The 20,381-nt window shown below is 35.1% G+C and overlaps 1 protein-coding gene across 1 annotated transcript in view; it reads left to right on the plus strand.

The window, feature by feature from the left end:
- CNKSR2 (connector enhancer of kinase suppressor of Ras 2) overlaps nt 1-20,381 on the plus strand; it is a 207,601-nt gene that overhangs the window by 106,249 nt on the left and 80,971 nt on the right. The window contains exons 10-11 of the mRNA XM_004690082.1: nt 2,421-2,554; nt 7,881-8,092. Coding sequence (XP_004690139.1) covers nt 2,421-2,554; nt 7,881-8,092 — 346 coding nt within the window. The remainder of the gene's footprint in view (nt 1-2,420; nt 2,555-7,880; nt 8,093-20,381) is intronic.

Here is a 20,381-nt window from a genome sequence, read left to right on the forward strand (position 1 = left end):
TTCTTTGAAATATATATATAAAAGTCTTCTAAGAATTTGCTTATTTAACTGATCATATTAACTTATTGATTGATAATAATTTAATAGCAATGCCTTGTTGAGATTAGAGACCTAGAGAAAATAGAAATTTGAAGGGAGTTGACAAAGCTATTAGTTAAATTGCCTAAAAGGGGAAAGACCAAGGACCCAAAGCAATACATACCTCGTATTTGTCCAGGCAGAATAAAATGTTTGGTACTTAACACCACACTCTAATAAAAGGGTGTACTTATGATACATTTCTAACTGTAGACCACTCCAGTGCCTTTTTTCAGTCCTTCCTCTTTGTTTGGGGCATGCAGGGTTATGTCCTAATGAAGAAAACTTACTTTTAGTCCTATTTATGGTAAAATAAATGGACAGAAATCTTCAAAACAGAAATAGGGACCCTAAAAGAGAGGAAAGAATATAAAAACCTAAGTGAGAATACCTTTTAAATGCTTATATTTTTAGAACTTGTTTTTCAGTTCACTTGTAGGATTAGGAGATTTTAAAATAAGAGCTATATGACAGCATTTTAAAAGCATACTGAATATAAAATGTTCCCTTAATGCATCTGTTAGAAAAGATTGGGAAGTAACATACTGTATAATGAATCTTTTCTTTACCTTTCTATAGTGAAAGTTTGGTCAGAATTATTTTTTAATGTCATCTGTCTTTAATACCAAGATGTCCTGAAAAACAAAAGCAATCAAAGAGAGCCACATTACAGTGACTGTAGAGAGAGAATCGTTTAACTACTTCATCTAAAGAACCTGTCATTTAAAGATGTGTCATAAAGGCATATGGTATATCCCTAGAAAGAATACAATTTTGCATTCCCTCTGGCTTCGTGGTGTTTATATGTATAGGTGACTCCTGATTACCTATGTAATATACGAATTTCCCATGGCCAAGATTTTTGTTTGTAAGAGACACATAATTTAAATTCCAAAGCAGCCTAGTTAAATATAGTCTGTACTGCACAGATTTCACTATATCTTAAAATTCTTAAGCATATAAAATTTCTGGCATTTTTGACATCATATGACATGGGATATTGTAGAGTCTGAAAATAAATTATCAAGTTCTCTCTCTAAATTCTATCTCATAGGTTAAACCTTAACATTCATTTTGGTAGGATGTGTCATTTCAAGATATTAAGGTGAGCTGTGTAATAAGGAAGGTCAAAAACCATGAACTGAGTCACAAACTGTGTAGCCTACCCCAGTGACTGCATTGTACATTGTACCTCATGCTTGGCTTTTTGAACAAATTTTGTTTATCTGTATAATAGTATTGTCACAATTTAAATAGTTGTAATGTGCCATTTTTGGACTGTCCAGCAATAAGTGTTAAAGTAATAGAACCATGGATCTATATAGATATGCGACAGTGTTTGCATACCCACTGAAATGGCAACATCTTGTCATGTGAAGATACAGTTTATTTTGTGATCGTTATTTTTGTGTTTGCGATTGCTCTAAAATCCCTATTTTCTAATGTCATTGTATGTGTAGGTAATGAATACGAGCTGTAAAATAAGCATGAAAATATATGGATTTTCTTTTCACATTAGAATAATTTTTAAGCCACAAGATCATTTTCAAGTGCTGTGGAGCTCAGCTTTGAGAGTGCTCCTAATGCATCAGGGTGTGTCACTTAATTTGATAGATACACTTTCTTGACTTTTACTACTTAATACAGGCACAAATGTGAGATCTGTAGATATGCCACTGAAGATTATTTCAGGCAATGATATATGTGTGTGCCTTTGAAAGGTTGAAAGGTGAAATGATTGTGTCACACTAATCACCATACTTTTGAAGATGTACCATAAAATGACTTTGAGAAGACAAATAGTTATGTTAATATTTATGAAAAATGTGCGTTTTCCTAGAAAATATTCTCTCGTATTGGCCTTTGCTACATCACTTTTGTAACCTTTCCTCAGAATTTGTAACTTAAGAGCATGCTGTGTCTTCTCTTGGGAAAAGATCTGAAATATATTTCTTTATAAGTTGTTCTTTATTATCTTTCTTTTAAAGGTGGGATTCTAACAAAGCAAATTTAATTTAAATAAGTTTCTGACTGTGTGATAAATCTTCCGTTAGGAAACACTACATGGTAAAATTACTGTATAAATAGCTTTTACGTGGTTATACCACAGACTAAAGTGAGTTGGGAGCTAAATTGAAAACTCAAGTAATAAATTACATGTTTTTGGAAATTCAAAGAAAGAGCCATGTATTTAAATAACTTGCTTCTTGATTTCAGCCAAAGTAAAAAAAAAAAAAAAAACTTTGCAGAAATAGATCACTTAAAAATGATAACTATGTGTTATTGTTGTTGTTTTGTGTGTTGTTTGTGTGCGTATGTATTTTCTTTTTCATTTTAACCAGCCTCTTATACCTAGAAGTCCCACAAGCAGCGTTGCCACGCCTTCCAGCACCATCAGTACTCCCACCAAAAGAGACAGCTCTGCCCTCCAGGATCTCTACATCCCCCCTCCTCCTGCAGAGCCGTACATTCCCAGGTATAGAACTTCCGTCTTGTTGTTCTAGGCAGTTTCTGTCTGAAGACTAACACAACTGCATGCAAACTGTGAAATAAACACCTCAAATAATTATGTAGTCAGTATGCCTGTTATACACTAGCAAAGTGATGTTAAGTAATAATTAGAATAACTTTAATAAGTGAGGCTTTTTGCCTACGAAGCCCCCAGAAATCTCAGGTTTCTTCAAATCACTTCATACCTCTTTCAAAAAAAATTGATAGATAACACTTGTCCCTTCTTAAGTGTGCATGATGAGGAAATATATTTTTCCCATAATACTCTTGTATATAGAATTTCTACATGATTAATTCATTAATGTTTCTTTCAGAAAGTAGAGTTTGCAAGAGAATGAATTGCCCTTGCAGCCTATTTTCTAGATTTCTTGAGGCTATTATTTCCATTTCATTTCCAGATTTCCTATTTGAAATTCCTGGCAGGTGTGGAAGAATACAACACTGTGCCGTAATGCATTCTGTCCAAAAGCATTCTGAGTCTCCAGCCTTGTAAAATAGAAAAATTATGGAAAAGGTCCAGCACTCCAAGGAGATAATTAATACAAATCACAAAGAATTTGATTCCGTTTACAACAAATTAGTTGTGCAATCACTCAAAAACAGTATCTTAAGGTCTCTTTATTTTTAAGGTCTCATTCTTAATATTCAATTTCTTCAGTAAATGAAAGAACTGACACTCCTTGTTTTAATTAATCTTCATTGTTTAGTTTATTACATCTACTGTTTCAGTATATTAGATATTATGGTACTGGCATTTCACATCTAAGTGCTACATGACAGCCTGCTGTCTGCAAATACCATGTTGTCTTCTAGTAACTAAACTATCTCAGTTTTATAAACATTGTAATTGTTATTTTTGGAAATTAAACCTAGCTGTGGAATTTGGTTTATGAGAAGATAGAATTTACTAAGCTGATGTTTCATAAATCTTTCTAATATATAATTTATAGTGTGATGTTCAATTTTGCCAGTAGATCTAAATCTGTCTGATACCCTAATCATAGTTACACTTGAATTCTATTAAGATGGTGTCAGAATTTCCGAATACTCTTGCATGAGGAACAATATTAGCATATGCTTTTCAAATAGGAAGTGGCTCTTTTTTTGGCTTGTTTTCATTTTAGTTAGAAAGATTATTTCATAGAAATTATTATTTAAGAGACCTTTTCAGAGGATTACATATACATAAGACTCTTCCATCAAATCTCTGCAGTTTTTTTCTTTTTCTTTCCTTTTCTCTTGGGTAGGGAGGAACTGACTATAAAAATTTTCCTAAACAGAAAATACTGTGAATGCACTTCACCAGACTAAAGAGTGAACTGGTCCATTTGTGTCCCCTGAGTATGTTGCACATATGACTAAAGCACTAGATGAATGTCAATAAGAAGCCTTAGCGTTCTGTTTACAACTTCTCGAGAATTCAAGTATCAATGTTGTGGTGCTTATATCAATATTTTACAGAAACTGTAAGCTCTATACTTTTCAGTAAAATTCATAATTCATGCTTATTATCTCACTTGAATTGCTTTTTAATGTAATTAACAGACTGAAGTTGAGTGAAATTATTGGTTACCCGGTCACACAATTGTTTGATATAGCACCATCAGCATAATCCATATGTATCAAAGTCACTTTGAACCCCAGCCTTGATTAAGTTACCTGCATTTTCTCATTTGGTTCCAAGTTAAGGACATAAAAATATTTTACAATTGTCATTCTTTTTATAGATACAGACTTGACACCTTTTTCCATTTTGAGAACAAGTTAGCTTACCTAATTTAACACATCTGTACATTTCTTTTTTCCGCTTAAAAAAATATAAATGGGGCCCTCTCTGGTGGTGCAGCGGGTTAATGCACAGCACTAAGAAGCTAAAGCCACTTCTGCATGAGTTCTATCCCCACCCCAGAGGTGACCCACATGGCACAGCAGACCTTTCCTGAACCACCCGCTGCTCCCCTCAGCAGTGTACTTTGTCAATCAGCCTGTTTGCCTTCCATCTGTCTCTGATGAATCCTCTCTCACCGTCCCTGCACCTCTGGCCTGTTCTCCAGTACTGTATGCATAAATAAATAAATCTTTAAAAATATATATATATAAACGTAGGTTTGACATCTTGGTGTTATATGAACAGACATAAATTATGTTTAATTTGAATCATAAGTAATAAAAACTTCCTCATCTTAGAAATGACCAAAACTTTAAGAATGGTAGGGTTAGTTGTTAAATTAAGTGGAATTTTAAAAAATTATTTGAGCACATTTATTCCAGAGGAAAAATAAAATGGTTGCAAAAGTACCTTCTTTTTCTCAAAGAAAAAACACTCATGTATGTTAAATGAGTTCTCTTAAATATCTTGAGTGATTATATACTTGAGACTATATATATATGATGTCCATCATTTTATATATAGCTTCATTATGGTGGTAGATGGTGCATTTGTATACGTAACCAAATTACTTTTGCTATCATAAAAATCAATTTGTAGAACTTTGCACAACTATGACATTTAAATGCTAATTTTTCTTACTAGTTTTACTATGGTCTCTTGAATACAAAGTCCACTAAAAAAGCTATGCTCTAACTTACTATCTATTCCCTTAAGCCCTTTTGGAAAAAAAAAGTATACATTAATTATATAAGTTAATGACATTAGGAAAAGTTTTTAAAATTCTTTACAGCAGAAAAAATACATTGAGTTCTTCAAGGACTCATAATGTGTATACATACATAAACACACATTCTGTACACATTACATGTATTCATGCTACAGCCAAGTTTGCTCTTGCTTTATACTTTTATATTTCAACCTAATTTGAATGCATGCTGTATAAACATGTTTAGTAACTCTTATTGGTATTCTCATGTCATTATAAAGAAAGCAATACCTGCCCTTCCAGTTTTCTGCCATATGATTATAGACACACGTGATATGTCCATATAAATCAAGCATGGTGAATTAACTTAGATGGGGTCATCCTCTGATCTCAGCCGCATGAAACATTCATGTTACAGGTCTCAGGTCTGCCCATTATGATTGGTGCCATGCATTCCTTAAGGCTGTTCCTAAGCTAACGCTAGTGCCAAATTTCTTTTTGCTATAAAGCTGACAGTAACCAAAAGTACCAGGAAGTTTTTTCAGGAAAACTTGTTAGCTAACTAAAATTAAAGTTCTGCCTTAATTTTACAGTTATTCTTTTCATATCCCCTAAGAACTACTATATAGTCACAATTTGGTAATAAGCAATAATTTTTTTTAAGATTTATTTATTTATTCATACAGAACTGAGGTACAGGCCAGAGATGCAGAGGGTGAGAGGATTCACCAGAGACAGAGTGGGGTACAGAACAGGCTGATCGACGAAGTACACTGCTGAGGGGAGCAGCTGGCGGGTCAGTCAGGGAGGTCTGCCACGCCATGCGGATCTCCTCTGGGGCAGGCAGGGAGTTGAACTCATGCGGAAGTGGCCTTAGGCATCTTTGTGCTGCGCTTTAACCCGCTGCGCCACCAAGGAGGGCCCAATTTTTTTTAATTTTTTTTATTTTTTTTTGTTAAATGAAGGAGCCAATGCCAGCCTCACCTTGTGATGAATTAAATGCATAAAGTAACTTGTTGATGAAGTTCATCTTGAATATGATTTACTGCTTTCTACATATTTCAAATACTAGCGTATGATTCTCTTTCACTTGAACAAAACTAATCTAAACATTTGTATACAAATACAGACACTCTGTAGTATAGTGGTTTTGCTGGATTAAAACTCATTTTGTAATTGACATTAAATGTATAACTTCATCACCATTTTATAACATGTCAATTCAAAAAAATTTGCCTTGTTATAGTTAAGTTTGTTTAAAACTTCAGTCTTTGCACTGCACTTAATCTAAATTAAATTTTATCTGGTTTGATAATATACATGGCACTGTGTTTAGGGTAGAACTGGAAGCAGTTAAATACCAAGAAGAAATAAATTTAGTGATCCTCAAGGAAAGAAACATTTACATTCATGTCCTAACAAAAATTTCATAGCTACTCAATGAAATATTTTAGGAAGTTAACAAGTTATCCAAGCCTAAATAGAATAGTTCTACCAAAATACCAGTAAAAATGGGCCCAATCACCTCTGTTTTCAGTAAGTTTCAGGAGTTCAAGCAATCGTTCTGTTTAGAATCGTACAGAAGAAACAACCAACTTGCTATCATCTTAGATCCCATTCTTAAAAGTTCACGTTAACTTTATCTACGCTCTCTCCACAAGAAACGTTGCTGATGTGTAATGAAATTTTGATCTGTGCATTTAGAATGAATTCTCTGAATATGTCTTTTTACTATTAGATAAGCTAAATAGAGCTTAAATACTGATAGTAATTCTTTTCTTGAATGTTTAATTGAAATCAACAATATGTATTTTGAAATTTTCATGGTATGTTTATTTTGTGCTAATTTGGTTCTTAAGGCTATAGTGCTCTTACAGGGGTGGTAGTTCTTAAACCTTTCTTTTTTGTTTAAGCACTGCAAATATTACCATAAATCAATTAGATAAACTAGTAGAAGAAAGCTATAATATTAACATTATGACGATTCTCTTGAACTATTTATGTGGTTAGGATGATTTTCTTGGGTAACAGTACAGTAAATGGACTAGAGCAGGCATAGGAGGGTCCCTGCCCCTCATCTAGCTCTGTCATTTTTTAGCTATTGACTTTTAGGCAAATCATTTAAGTACATTTTTACTGAACACCACGTTTGTTCCCTGCAAAATAGGAATACTTAGAAATTGACCTGCACATTTCAAAGAAAACTTGGAAAGATCAGAAGATACTTTGATTTTTTTGTTTTTAAAGATTTATTTATATGATGCATACAGAACTGGGGTACACGCCAGAGGTGCAGGGAGTGAGAGGCTTCACCAGAGACAAAATGGGGAGCAGAACAGGCAGATTGACAAAGTACACTGCTGAGGGGAGCAGTGGGTGAGACAGGAGAGATCTGCTGTGCTATATGTGGGTCACCAGAGACAGAATGGGGAGCAGAACAGGCAGATTGACAAAGTACACTGCTGAGGGGAGCAGTGGGTGAGACAGGAGAGATCTGCTGTGCTATATGTGGGTCAGCTCCCTGGCAGAAAATAGAACTGGGCTGCAGCCAGCTTTGCAGTGCTGACCTTTAACCTATTGGGCCATTAGGCAAGACCCAAGATCAGAAGATACTTAGACCCATTTTTCCATTTTATTTTACAATCCTGACGCTTCCTACATCCTCTCCTTTGCTCTGTCCACCCTTTTTTATAGGGATGAGAAAGGAAACCTTCCTTGTGAAGACCTTAGAGGACATATGGTGGGCAAGCCTGTGCATAAGGGATCTGAATCACCAAATTCGTTTCTGGACCAAGAATATCGAAAGAGATTTAATATTGTTGAGGAAGATACTGTCTTATATTGCTATGAATATGAAAAAGGAAGATCAAGTAGTCAAGGAAGACGAGAAAGCACCCCGACTTACGGTAAGAGTTCTTCTCTTTCGTTGTTGTAAAAGCATATATCTGGTATTGAAATCTCAATTTCTTTCCTCATAGCTTTTGAATCTTTATGATTGATATATGTCTGTTGTGTGCTTCTAAATAGAATTTCAACAACATGAGACATGACGTGAAAAATTCTAGCTCTTCCAAAGATAAGCAAAAACAGTAGGAGCATTTTTAGCCCATGCAGTGATTTATGAAAACCTTCAGAAGTAGATGTAATTTTTGTATGTCAGATGTTGCCACATTGGAATAATTCAGGATTTATTTTTCCCTTTTTCCAAAAATGAACACTTACTGTCAACTTGACTAATTTAAAATAACTAATCCTACATGGAATATTTCTACCAATATGCCACTCATAATTGGCCTATTATCTCTTTTATTCTTAAGGTATTAAAAATATCTTTAGATATTTTTCTAGGAAAGGTGTCGTCTTAACTTTTGTATTTTTAAGAAACTAAAATTTAAATAGAAGTGAATTTTAAATAGGATGAATATACCATACTTGAAGATGGGCCTAGAGTTAGCCATGTTCCAGACATATTTATCTTCGACGTGTGTTTTTCCAAGGATGACCAAGAAAGTGACATAGTCACAGATACTTAAAACTGATGAAGTGTATCTGAAAGATTTGCAGATAAGTTGCTTAAAGTAGTAAACCCTACGATCTTACTGCAAGAGTGAATGGATTTCATTGGATGTCTGTGTCCCTCCCTTTCCAGTTTTCAAACTAATTGTTTTCAATGAAAAGCTTATATAAAGGGGAAGGAAGGGTCCCTGCTGACTGGTGCATACTTGATCCCTGGAAACTAGACCTAGGAAATGTTGTTTCTGACTTTCCCTTTTCACCTTCCCCCTTGTCTATCATGGCCATATGCCTGCCTCTTGTGCTCCCCAAAGTTTAGTCATCAAGTACCTATTTCCTTACAGTTCTTTTATAAGAATCAGGTGTGATAAGTTTTTCCTAAAGTGATCCTAGAGAATAGGAACCATACTTATTCATTTTGTTTTTCTCTTCACATGTGCTTTTTAAATAAGAATAAATGATGTTTGTTAGCATAATAGTTTGAGGCCTTTGCACCTTGACTTTTCTCCCATTATCTAGTGAACCTCTGTAGTACCGATGCCTGCCTTCTCTGTTATCCTTTCTGTTTCAGCACATTATGGAAGATTTTTTATTTGTATTTATTTCTTCTATAAGTACTTCTATAAGACTGGCTATTACTACTTACCCCTATTAAGTACTTACCCCTATTACTACGGGGTAAGTAGCAATCTTTATAAACACTTCCTTGCTTTATGTTCTAGAATTTTCTGGCTATTTTCTACTTATATTGATGTAAATTAGAATGTTTAAGGGAAAATTTTAGTCCATAAAGTTGTTGATGATAGCTTTATAGAAAATATGTTTACCAGATTCTTGAATGAGTATGAATTGGTGGTCTCTTCAGACTGGAGTTTAAAATACGTAATGCCATCATGTTTCACAAATCATTTTTCCCAATGAAACAATTTTGGAAAATTTAGAAATCCTATAGGCATTTTATTTATTTTACAAAAAAAAACTAAGGAGAAAATAAATGTATATATGTTTAAAAGAGATACAAGGATGTTTTAAAGTTCGGTTTCAAACCTTTGATCCTGATTTTTGAACCTGAAATATTCATCTGAACTTTCAGTGGAGATACCTGTAGATATCTCCTGGCACAAACTGAAGGCTGTTTCAGGTAACTAGTAGTTTAGTGTATTTAACTTTTTAAAATTACTTTTTAAAAACTGCATGGAAAGTTCACAGATTTGTCACAATTTTCCCCAAGATAAATTCATTGCTTAACACATCAGCCAGTATTTTTTGTGTATGGAAGGCAGCCAAGGTGACTAAATCCTAAATCCTCCCTGGAAAGCAGTCCTAACTCAGACCAAAGGGTAGGAACAAATAAACATATACATTGCTGTCACTTTAGATAAATAGGAAGTTGTGACAAAGCACTGAAGCCAAAGCCCTACAGTATGCCTCAAGAGTCACATAAATAGAAATGACAGTGATACTGAGATTTTAGGTAACAGATTGTCTTTATTCAGGGTTGCAGAATGTTAGTTATCCACAACAAACATCTGGCACCATCTCAGATTCAAGTCTGATAGCTGAAGATTCATACAAAGGTCACAGGCCATATCCACATGGCCCCAGTACTTTAAAACTTCATAAGCAGTCGTGAGTGACTTCTTTATTTAACCTAGGAAGTGGTCCTATGACATGGACCCCTCCCCCCAAAGTGTGACAACTTCCTCTTGGGCTTAAAAATAATGATAATGAAAGTATATCATCCTGTTTTGTGATTACCAAAAAAAAAATCACATTTGATATTTTCTGGAAATGACAGTTATTTAACTTGTAAGCATTTCCTTTTGTACAGTACCTAAAAATGCACAGTATAAGTTCATTGGCCTTATAGTGCTCAATTTAATTAGTCACAAATACCCTTATCTTAAAGTATGTGAACTCAACCAGCATTACTCTATTAACTTTCCAGATTGCCTGTTTTCTCAAAGAGAGTTTATGGTTAAAATTATAATATTCTAGATAGGATTTTGAGGAGCAAAGGAGAAACATACAGTTCTTAGTATGTGCTTGTTCTTACCATGTGCTGTTGGTGAAAATATGTATGTACTTGTTGTATTCTCTTAGTATATTCATATTTTAAAATTAGATATAGGATAAAAGTAGTTAGGAAAATCACAGTGACAAAGAAACAAAGAAATAAAGTTTAACCCAGGTTCACAGACCCACTAGTTGTTCCTTAGAGTGAGCCAAAAGCAGTTCAGTTATTTACCCTAAGTTATTAGACAAGTACAGCATGAATAGACAGTGAATGGCCCTTCCTGAAAATAAATAAACAGAACCTGTTGTGCTGGTCTGTCTCTGGATACCAAGCATTGCTCTGACCTTTGAAGAGGCATTATTAACACTTCCAATCTCTCAACAACCTTGTGAGATAGATAACATTCATAGAACCCTGATTTTCTGGAAAGGTCTTATATAACTTATCCAACTAATCAGTGGTTAAAATGTAGTTAAGTACCCATGGATATTTGCTGACTCTACCAATGGTACTAATAACTAAATGTGATGAAAATAATTTGCCAAATTATAGGAAAGCAGTTTCCAAAAAATGTGTTACTCCTTCCAAATTCCAGCATTTGATTTCAGGCAAGCAGAACTAAGTATGATTTTGTGTGTTCTTTTACATGTTACTTTCTATTTCCTGACACTACAATAAACATGCATGTACATAGGCATGGCCTTGACAGGTCTTAGTAAAAGATGGCTACATTGAGGGGTTAAATGAGCAATGATGTGCTTTGTCCTTTGTAATGCAGAGAACATAAAATAGGTTTTTACTTTCCTACAAAAATAGAAAGGAATAATTTCTGAAAACAGATACAGTAGGGGAAATAAACCGGATTAGTGGTTGCTTGCCTTGGCTAAGGCAGCAGCCACACTTGGTAATATTCCGCCCATGTAATCGCTCCAATGTGACTTTGGAAATGTGACTGTGGGCCTCAGTTTTCTCATTCATGAAATGAAGGTAATAATATCTGCCTCAAATACTTACTGTGAGAATTAATGACAGTACATTGTGAATCACCCAGAAAGTGCCCCTTAGGAATTTATTTTCACTGTTGTCATTCTTACATTGAAATGTTAATGTTGTTAAGAGAATAGATCTTGGGGTTTCTCACCACCAATAAAATGGGTAAGTAACTCTGTAGGTTGATGGATGTTAAATAGCTGGATTGTTGTAATTGTTTCACAGTGTGCACAATATCAAGGTATCACTATATATTGCACACTATAAATATGTACAGTTTTATCCATTATACCTCAATAAAGCTTGGGGGGGGAATAAATGTTTAAAGATCTTAACATGTAAATAACACTAGTATCAGCCTCTTAAAATTCTTAGAATAAGTGCTGTGAATAAACAGTTCAGCTTTTGTGAATGAAGACATTTTAATGTGAAAGGAAATGGGGAAAGGGGTAGCATTTGATCACGTTAACCCTTTGTCCCATCTACTCATGCTTCAAACACAAAGGTCAAATCAGATGGTATCAGTTGCTGTTCAGAGGCTCCTTGCCCTTGTTTTTCCATCATTGTACATCTGTTCATGTAGACAACTGCTACGGAGTAGACGCAGCTGGCTTAGTCCCTTTGTAGTCCTGAGCAGTCAGATTTTATAGGAATAGGAGAGCATTTTAATATCACAGAACAGTAATGGTCTGAAGGAGTCCAAATCTTTTCTCACTGAAAATCCGAAACTTCACAAAAGCACATGAATGGGTGCAGAAATGTTCCTCAAAATGTTACTTGTCCACACTGTATGGTGAGGAAAATTAATTTCTGTAACTTTGTACCTCAGCATTGCCACTTGAATAGTTAGGACTGGAGAAAACCTTTGATCTGCATAAACAGCAAGTGATGAAGGGCCTGTAGACAATGACTTTTTTTTTTTTTTTAAGATTTATTTATATATGAATAGAAGAACTGGGGGACAGGCCAGAAATGTGGAGGTGAGAGGATTCACCAAATACAGAGTAGGGAGCAGAACAGGCAGATTGACTGAAATACACTGCTGAGGGGACCAGTGGGTGGGACAGGAGAGGTCTTCTGCGCCATGTAGGTCACCTCCCTGGCCTGCTGGAATTGAAAGCATGCTGCATTGGCTGCGGATTGCTTCATAGTGTTGTCCTTTAAACCGTTGCATCACAAGGGAGGGCCCTTTCCAATGATTAAAAATTCCATTCATCAGTTATGCTAGACCCCCCCAAAAAAAAAAAAACTGGAACTCTGATACAGGAAATTTCTGTGTTCAAGTAAAATGTACCAATTCCAAAGCAGAACTAACCATACAAATAGAAACTAGTGAATCAAAATTGTGGACGTGCGGAGGCTATACTATACTCAAAGGAATGCTGATTCCTTTGGATTTATTTAATAAATTTCATTAAAATTACATGTTAGTTAGCTAAACAAAATAAATTTGAACATCAAAGTTATTGTGTTAACAAGTCTTGTAGTTGATGGAAAAGTAGTTCAGTATTTTGGCATAGGCATAGACAATAGTCCCTTGATTGGTGTAATTTTACTGATAGAAATAGCAGAGCCTGACTTTGCAGGTCTAATGGTATAACAGCTTGACCTTCAGTGATTGATTGACCTTAAACTTGCAGCTTAACCAGTATGCTTTTGTTTCCCTATCTGTATAACGGTATAGTAATACTATTCATAGTGTTTTTATGAGGACTGAATGAGATAAAGTCAAATACTTAACACTTTTCTTGCTTCATAGAAGATAATGTCAAATACTTAACACTTTTCTTGCTTCATAGAAGGTGCACAAGAAATAGTGCCTAAATGTTATAAGAAATTATTGCTGCTCATAAATCAAAATTTCCCAGTGATTGGCAAGTGCTGATGAATTAACACTTCCCCCTCTACTGTGGAGGGATTTCATTGAGGACTAGAAGGTTTTTGTTGGCTTGTTTTCTCTACCTACCTACCCAATAATCAGCTATTTAAGTCATGGCAGTTAAAAGAAATGACTAATGTTTGTTCGTGTCTTTTGGTTTGCTTCACTTTGTAAAAATAGAAGGAAGAACATTCAAATAGCTAATGACATTTGATACTACTGTGATCCAGGTTTGTTTGTTTTTTTTAATTGGATTATGGAAATCAATAACTTATAAGCTGGGCAGAATGGCCCAGTTGTAACGTCACAACATCAGAATCTGGAAAATAATTCAGATAACACACATTTTTAAAGTTGAAGATTACTTTTTAAAAAGAGGGTAGAGAATAATAATATGTAAAATAGTTGGAGAATATGAAAGCAGTGAAACCTGACAAGAAAAGGTCACCTTGAAAAAATTGAAGTAACTAGGTAATGGGTAAAACACTGAGATTAAGAAGAGAAAATTTATATAATAATTCCCAGAGTATTAATATGTGGACAAATGGTAAAACTAGAAAGCGAGATCAGCAAAGCTGATGTAATCTCAGAGGGAAGAAATTGTTTGAATATATTAGTAAATAAAAAAGATAGGAAGTAGATGAAATTAGGCTTCCCTTAAATACAAAATGGGAAGGCCAGGAATTGAAATAATCGACTCATTCTCAACTGGGGTAAGTACCCCACCACCCTGGATTTTGACAATGGGGACAGTTTAGTTGGTGTACCTTGAGAGGGTAGGGCTCAGTAGACTGCAAAATGTCATGAAGAGCACAGGACAGCTCCCAGCAGTAAGGAGCCATCTGGTCTGCAGTGTCAAGAGTGCTGCTGTTGCAAAACCCTAGGTAATTTAAGAAGAATCCACTGATCGATAAAAGCAGGTTATATGTGCTTAGAAAACCAAACTCCAAGCTTAAAAATAACAACAAGGGACCTGCTTCTTTTTACCCAAAGAATCTGGGAAGCTATTGCCCTATATGTATTCACACTTAGCACATATTCTGGTCAGTAGTTGAAGATTGTGTGTGTCTGGAATCACCTACTTACCTAGCCCTACAATGCGAAACCTAAAAGCATGACTTCCTGGAACAGGCGGGTACCCATTGTCCTTGGTTCAATTTAGAATGGTCTTCCCCTGTGGGGGTAAGGGGGGAACCTAATAAATGGCAGTTAGTAAAATTTAAGTAGTGTGGTTAGTGTACGCTTTCAAATCACAGGGTGGCTTAAGTAATACAACATTTTTCTAAATATGTTCTTTAGCTTACTAGTTCTGACAGGCTTTGTGAAAGAAAGATTCTGGGGTTAAAAAAGATTGGGAACCTCTGCATATTTTATTCCCCCTTTGGAGATTAATAACTGAACATTAGCTTACTAAAGTTTAAACAAATTACTGAATTGGGGTTAACTTATTGTTCCCCAAATATTTTTTTTTAAGATTTATTTATTTATTAGTACAGAACTGGGGTACACGTCAGAGATGCAGAGGGTGAGAGGATTCACCAGAGACAGAGTGGGGTGCAGAACAGGCAGATCCACGAAGTACACTGCTGAGGGGAGCAGTGGGCAGGTCAGGAGAGGTCTGCCACGCCATGTGGTCACCTCCCGGGCAGGCGGGAATCAAACTCATGCGGAAGTGGCTTTAGCTTCTTAGTGCTGTGCTTTAACCCGCTGCGCCACCAGGGAGGGCCCTCCCCAAATATATTTATACAATGAACCTTTGTTTGCTTACAACTTCCCAGTGAAAGTAATATTTGATGACAAATGTGAAAATAGATTTTACCTGCTCCTCTTAAAGGTCCATATAGTAGTGATAAATTTCTTTGTGTTTTATATTCCAAGTAGCTATTTTATAGATAAGCATTTGGAAAAACCTTTATTCTTAAGTTGAGGACTGTCCTAACAGTCGACATGTTGAATGTCTTCTTATTTTTGTCCTGCAGAAAAGCCATTTTCTATATAAATCTTGTTTGTGGTAAAATCTAAAGAAATAAGTACTAAGTGGAAAGATCATTGCATGGTGTTATATAATCTAGGCTCCTTACAGAATTACTGGTGTCACTGTAAAACAATTTGCCAGCAATTATGCAGGAAATAGATCCCTGGGAAAAGAAAATGTCAATTGTTAAGTCCAGTCTTGTTAAAGTAGAAATGACTTAAACTTCTGCATTGATTGCCTTAACGATTGGAGACATCAGAGCAAATAATTAAAACAACAAAGTATATGTATAACAAACTAGCATTGTTTCATAAGTAACACGTCATGTCAAACCAATTTATTTTCTATGTTAGTCAAGACCATAGACAACAAATACAAAGTTACATCCTTGCTTTATGTTCTAATCCTCCATTAATTCTTCACTTAACCTCTAGAATATTTTGTAAGAGCTATACACTGACTGGGGGTGGGGGAAGCACTTCAAACAAAAATGTAATAATCATACATATCATTGATTTATTTTGAAAAGAAAAGAACTGGGTTTTTTGTGTAATGAATGGTCTTGAATTCATCACTGAGAGAAGAAAATAACCCTCCAACACTGTTCATCAGTAAAATCCTGAGAAATTAACTTTGGTGCTTCTTAAAATTTTCCTCTCTACCTTTCTTAGTAGCCTCATCGACTAATATAATCCCAAAAAAGGAAGATATGTGAAAGGAATTATAATAAAGTTACTATAAGATGTCATTTTATTTCCCAGGAAAGTCTTCAATTCATGGTCTTAATCATTGTGTTTTGTGCTTTCTTCCATATTGTGATAAAATTGTCAAGACATGATTTACTAAGATGTAAAAAAAAATAGCTGCTTTAACAAACTTAAAAACTAACCCTTAAAAGCTGACCACAGAACTGAAGCACCAAAGAGGGGTGGGGATGCAGAGGAGGGGTGAGAACAAAGGGAAGCAGGGTGGACAGAAGATGGGTCATTTGGTGGCTGGTGCACTGTGGTGGTGACACCTGAGGGGTTATCCAAATAAAATAAAATTAAAATAAACGTATACATGGCTTTAATTTGTAGTAATTTAACTTAAAAATGAGCTGTTTTTAACAAAATAATATTTGCACGCCCTTGTCTACTTCTCCACTTTTATATTAATGCTAAGTGCTAATTTATGTTAGCATTTTTAAAACATTTAACATTTTACATGCACTGGATGCTTCTGAGGAGGACCCAGATCTCTCCTGTCACTTAGATAGTATTTCAACCATTTGAATCCTTGACTCTAATGAAGAGGTGCCTCTGTGCTCAGTGAGAACATTTCAACTATGAAAGCCTATGTGTGTAGCATGTTCATTCTCTTGGTAGAATATTTACAAAAGGTAATTTGACTCAAAACATGGCTAGCCTTGAAATTAAGTACTAAAATTTACTGATAATTGATGATGCAGATCAGAATTTTTTTCCAACAGTTTTTGTTATTCCCCACTTAAAGTCTAATCTACTTTTTAAAAGTTGTATTATTTTTCATTGAGATAATGTTTCGTTGAGACAACACTGTGTCTAACTCAGAGGATGGGTCACAACTCCTTAAAGCAGTCCACACTGCACCACCAAGGCACCTATAGTGCCCCACCATGGTCCATTGGGACACCCCTCCCTCTAGTAGCTCAGTTCTACAGATGTCTAAGGTTTGTTTGGTTTAGTTTTGTCTATTGTTTTGTTTCTTTATATTGTGCATGAGTAAAAATATATTTGTCTTTCTCCTTGTGACTTATTTTGCTTTATATAACCCCCTGTAGTTCATCCATGTTGTCACAAGTGACAAGATTTCATCATTTTTTAAATAGCTGAATAGTATTCTGCTATACATATACTACCTCTTCTTAATCTACTGCTCTGTTGTTGGGCAGTTAGTTAGGTTGTTTCCATAGCCGATTACTGTGACTAGTGCTGCAATGCATAGAGCAGTGCAACTATTCCTTGAATTAGAGTGTTTGCATTCATCAGGTAGATACCTGGGAGTGGAATTGTTGGATCATATGTCAGCTGTTTTTAATATTTTTAGAAGCCCCCATACTATTTTCATTAGGGACTGGAGCAGTCAACAGTCCCACCAACAATGTGTGAGGGTTCCTATTTCTCCACATCTTTCCCAACTCTTGTTTCTGGTGTTTTTGTTATGGACCATTCTCAGGGATGTGAGGTGGTATCCCATTGATCTGCATGTCCCTGATGATAAATGATGAAGAGCATTTTTTTCTTGTGTGCCTGTAGGCATCTGTATGTCTTCTTTGGAGAAGTGTCTATTTAGCTCTTCCTATTTTTTTAATCGTTTACCTTTTGTTAGGGTGTGTGAGTTCTTTGTAGATGTTGAATATCAGCCTCTTGTTGGATTATGATATGCAAATAAGTCACTTTGAGAATGTAATAGGAAAATGTACAAATGATGTACCTTATTATTTGATATGAGATACTGTTTTTACTCTTAATAAAACTGAAAATAATTTCAAGTTAATAATTGGTTTTGGGGTTTGATTTATGTTATTTTTAAGTCATGAAAGTTAGTACTTAAATAATCATCACATTGTGATGTTTATAAGCCAAGTTTTTCCCCAAGGCCTTTTATCCAAAAATGAAATTTTAAAAAATATGGCTCTAGAGATCAAAGTGCCCAATTCTTACTTATTTTATTAGATCCAGATATGTTACCTTTATCCATAAAAAAAGTACTAGCTTTCCATTTAATTTAGTTTTATTCCTCTTTAAATGTGTTATTCTCTACCTTAAATAACCTTAAGATGTTTTCCTAGAAATGCAGTCAGCCATCTGAAAGTAATTTTTCTGTCTGGTATGTGGAGCGTTTGATGGGTGTACATGGTATGCTGATAGCTTAACATTCCTTACTATACTCATTTTCATCAAAATACTGGTTAAAATATTCAGAACAGATGTGTGTATGTGTGTGTGTGTGTGTGTGTATGTTTCTACTTACGCTCTACAGAAAACTTTTTTGTGAGCACAAAAGGGTATGTCAGACTTAAGTAGAAGTGTGTTTTTCCACTCTGGCAACTTGAAAAGCCTGCTTTTCAGATGCTGTTTAACACCCTAAAACTTAATGATTTTAGCATGTTTGGAAGGAAGGTTTTAAAAAGTGACAGAGTTGAAAAAGGCAGCAATTTAGTAGTAGTTCAACAGACATCATGGGTAGCTCACTATGGGACTGTTTGTAGGGGAAGTCCGGAAACAAATTCTGCTTTTCTGGTTGATTACTTACAGCTTTCTAGAAAAAATGAATAGTGTTGGTCAAATCACATACTTCCTGAAAGAAAGCAAGGAAAGTAAAAGGAAAGAGGGAAACAGAAAGGTGACAGGAAGGAAGAGGAAGGAAACTGTGAAAACAAACTAATACTTAGCTTGATTCTTGGGCCCAGTGCATGAGAAAGAGCCTTCCTTTGTTTACTTTATTCACTTAGCATAATGTCCACCTGATGGATCTGGATTGTTTTCAATGTCAGTTCTTTTTATAGCTGAGTGTGTGTGTGTACATATTTCTCTTTCCATTCATCTGTTAACAGACATTTAAGTTGTTTCCAAGTTTTGGGTGTGCAGGTGTCACTTCTGAGAGACTGAGTTCCTTTCCTTTGGAGATATAGCCAGAAATGGGCTTGGTGGATCATATGATAGTTCTGTTTTTAATTTCTTGAGAACATCCGATGCTGAGGTTTGCTAGTATTCTCACCACAAAAAGGTTAAGTGGTAACTATGTGAGGTGGTAGATGTATTAATTAATTAAATTGTGGTAAGCATTACACAGTGCACGTAGATTAAATTACCTTGTAGTATACCTTAAACGTCATGTTTTGCAACCTTAATATATAAAATTGCTTGTCAGTCGTACCCTCAGTAAAGCTAGGAAAAAAGGGGGATGGAAGGGGGGAGGAATTGGAGACAGAATATAAATGAGGTCTTCTAGTAATTTTCCTGCAAATGGGGAGCAAAGAAACAAGGTAGTGGCTGGGTAGGATTTTAGCAGTGAAAGGAGGTGGTTTTTTTTTTGTTTTTTTTTTTTTTAGGTTATAGGAATTGCATGTTTATCTGCTAATGGAAATCATTGTGTAGAAAGGGAGAAAAAAGTGATCCCATGAGACAAAGAAAGGGAGGAATGTGCAAATGATGTCCTGAATAGGTAGGAGGGGACAGGATCCAGTGAAGAACCCAATGACTTGGGACATCCCTAATGTCTAGTATCCTTTCACTGGAGCATTCAGGAAAAATTCAGTGACTCTGCTCTGGGTCAGTCTTTCCCAGGAACATTTACAACAGTAATATATAAGACCTGTCTTCTGTCAAAATGCAGAAAACCCTATAAACAAAGTATCATATAAAAACCACCATATATGCCTAACAGGCATTGTAACATTTCTAATAGCTCTGAATGGCATTATTACCTAAGGAAAGGGTTACTTTATTTTTAAGCAGTTCTTACACTAGCATTAAAACATAGTAATTTCATATTAAAACAGTATTTTAAATAATAAAATACTCATTACAAGCCTTATTTTTCATTATTCTCAAAATTATATTTAGTATTCTGTGTTTAATTGCAGCATTCATAATGAAAAAATATATTTGCCACCAATTTCAGAATAAAATACACATAAAATCTAAAAGTATTACTCTTTCAACTCTATTACTTATATTAAACTACAGAGAGAATTACAGCCCACAGTTTGTGCTTCTCTTGGCCATCACAGTTAGAAAACTCCAGATGTACAACAGATATGAATAGTCAAGTGACAAAATAATAGCTTAACTATGA

Source organism: Condylura cristata, unplaced genomic scaffold (assembly GCF_000260355.1).
Source record: "Condylura cristata isolate star-nosed mole 26May11 unplaced genomic scaffold, ConCri1.0 scaffold00027, whole genome shotgun sequence".
Taxonomy (NCBI): Eukaryota; Metazoa; Chordata; class Mammalia; order Eulipotyphla; family Talpidae; genus Condylura; species Condylura cristata.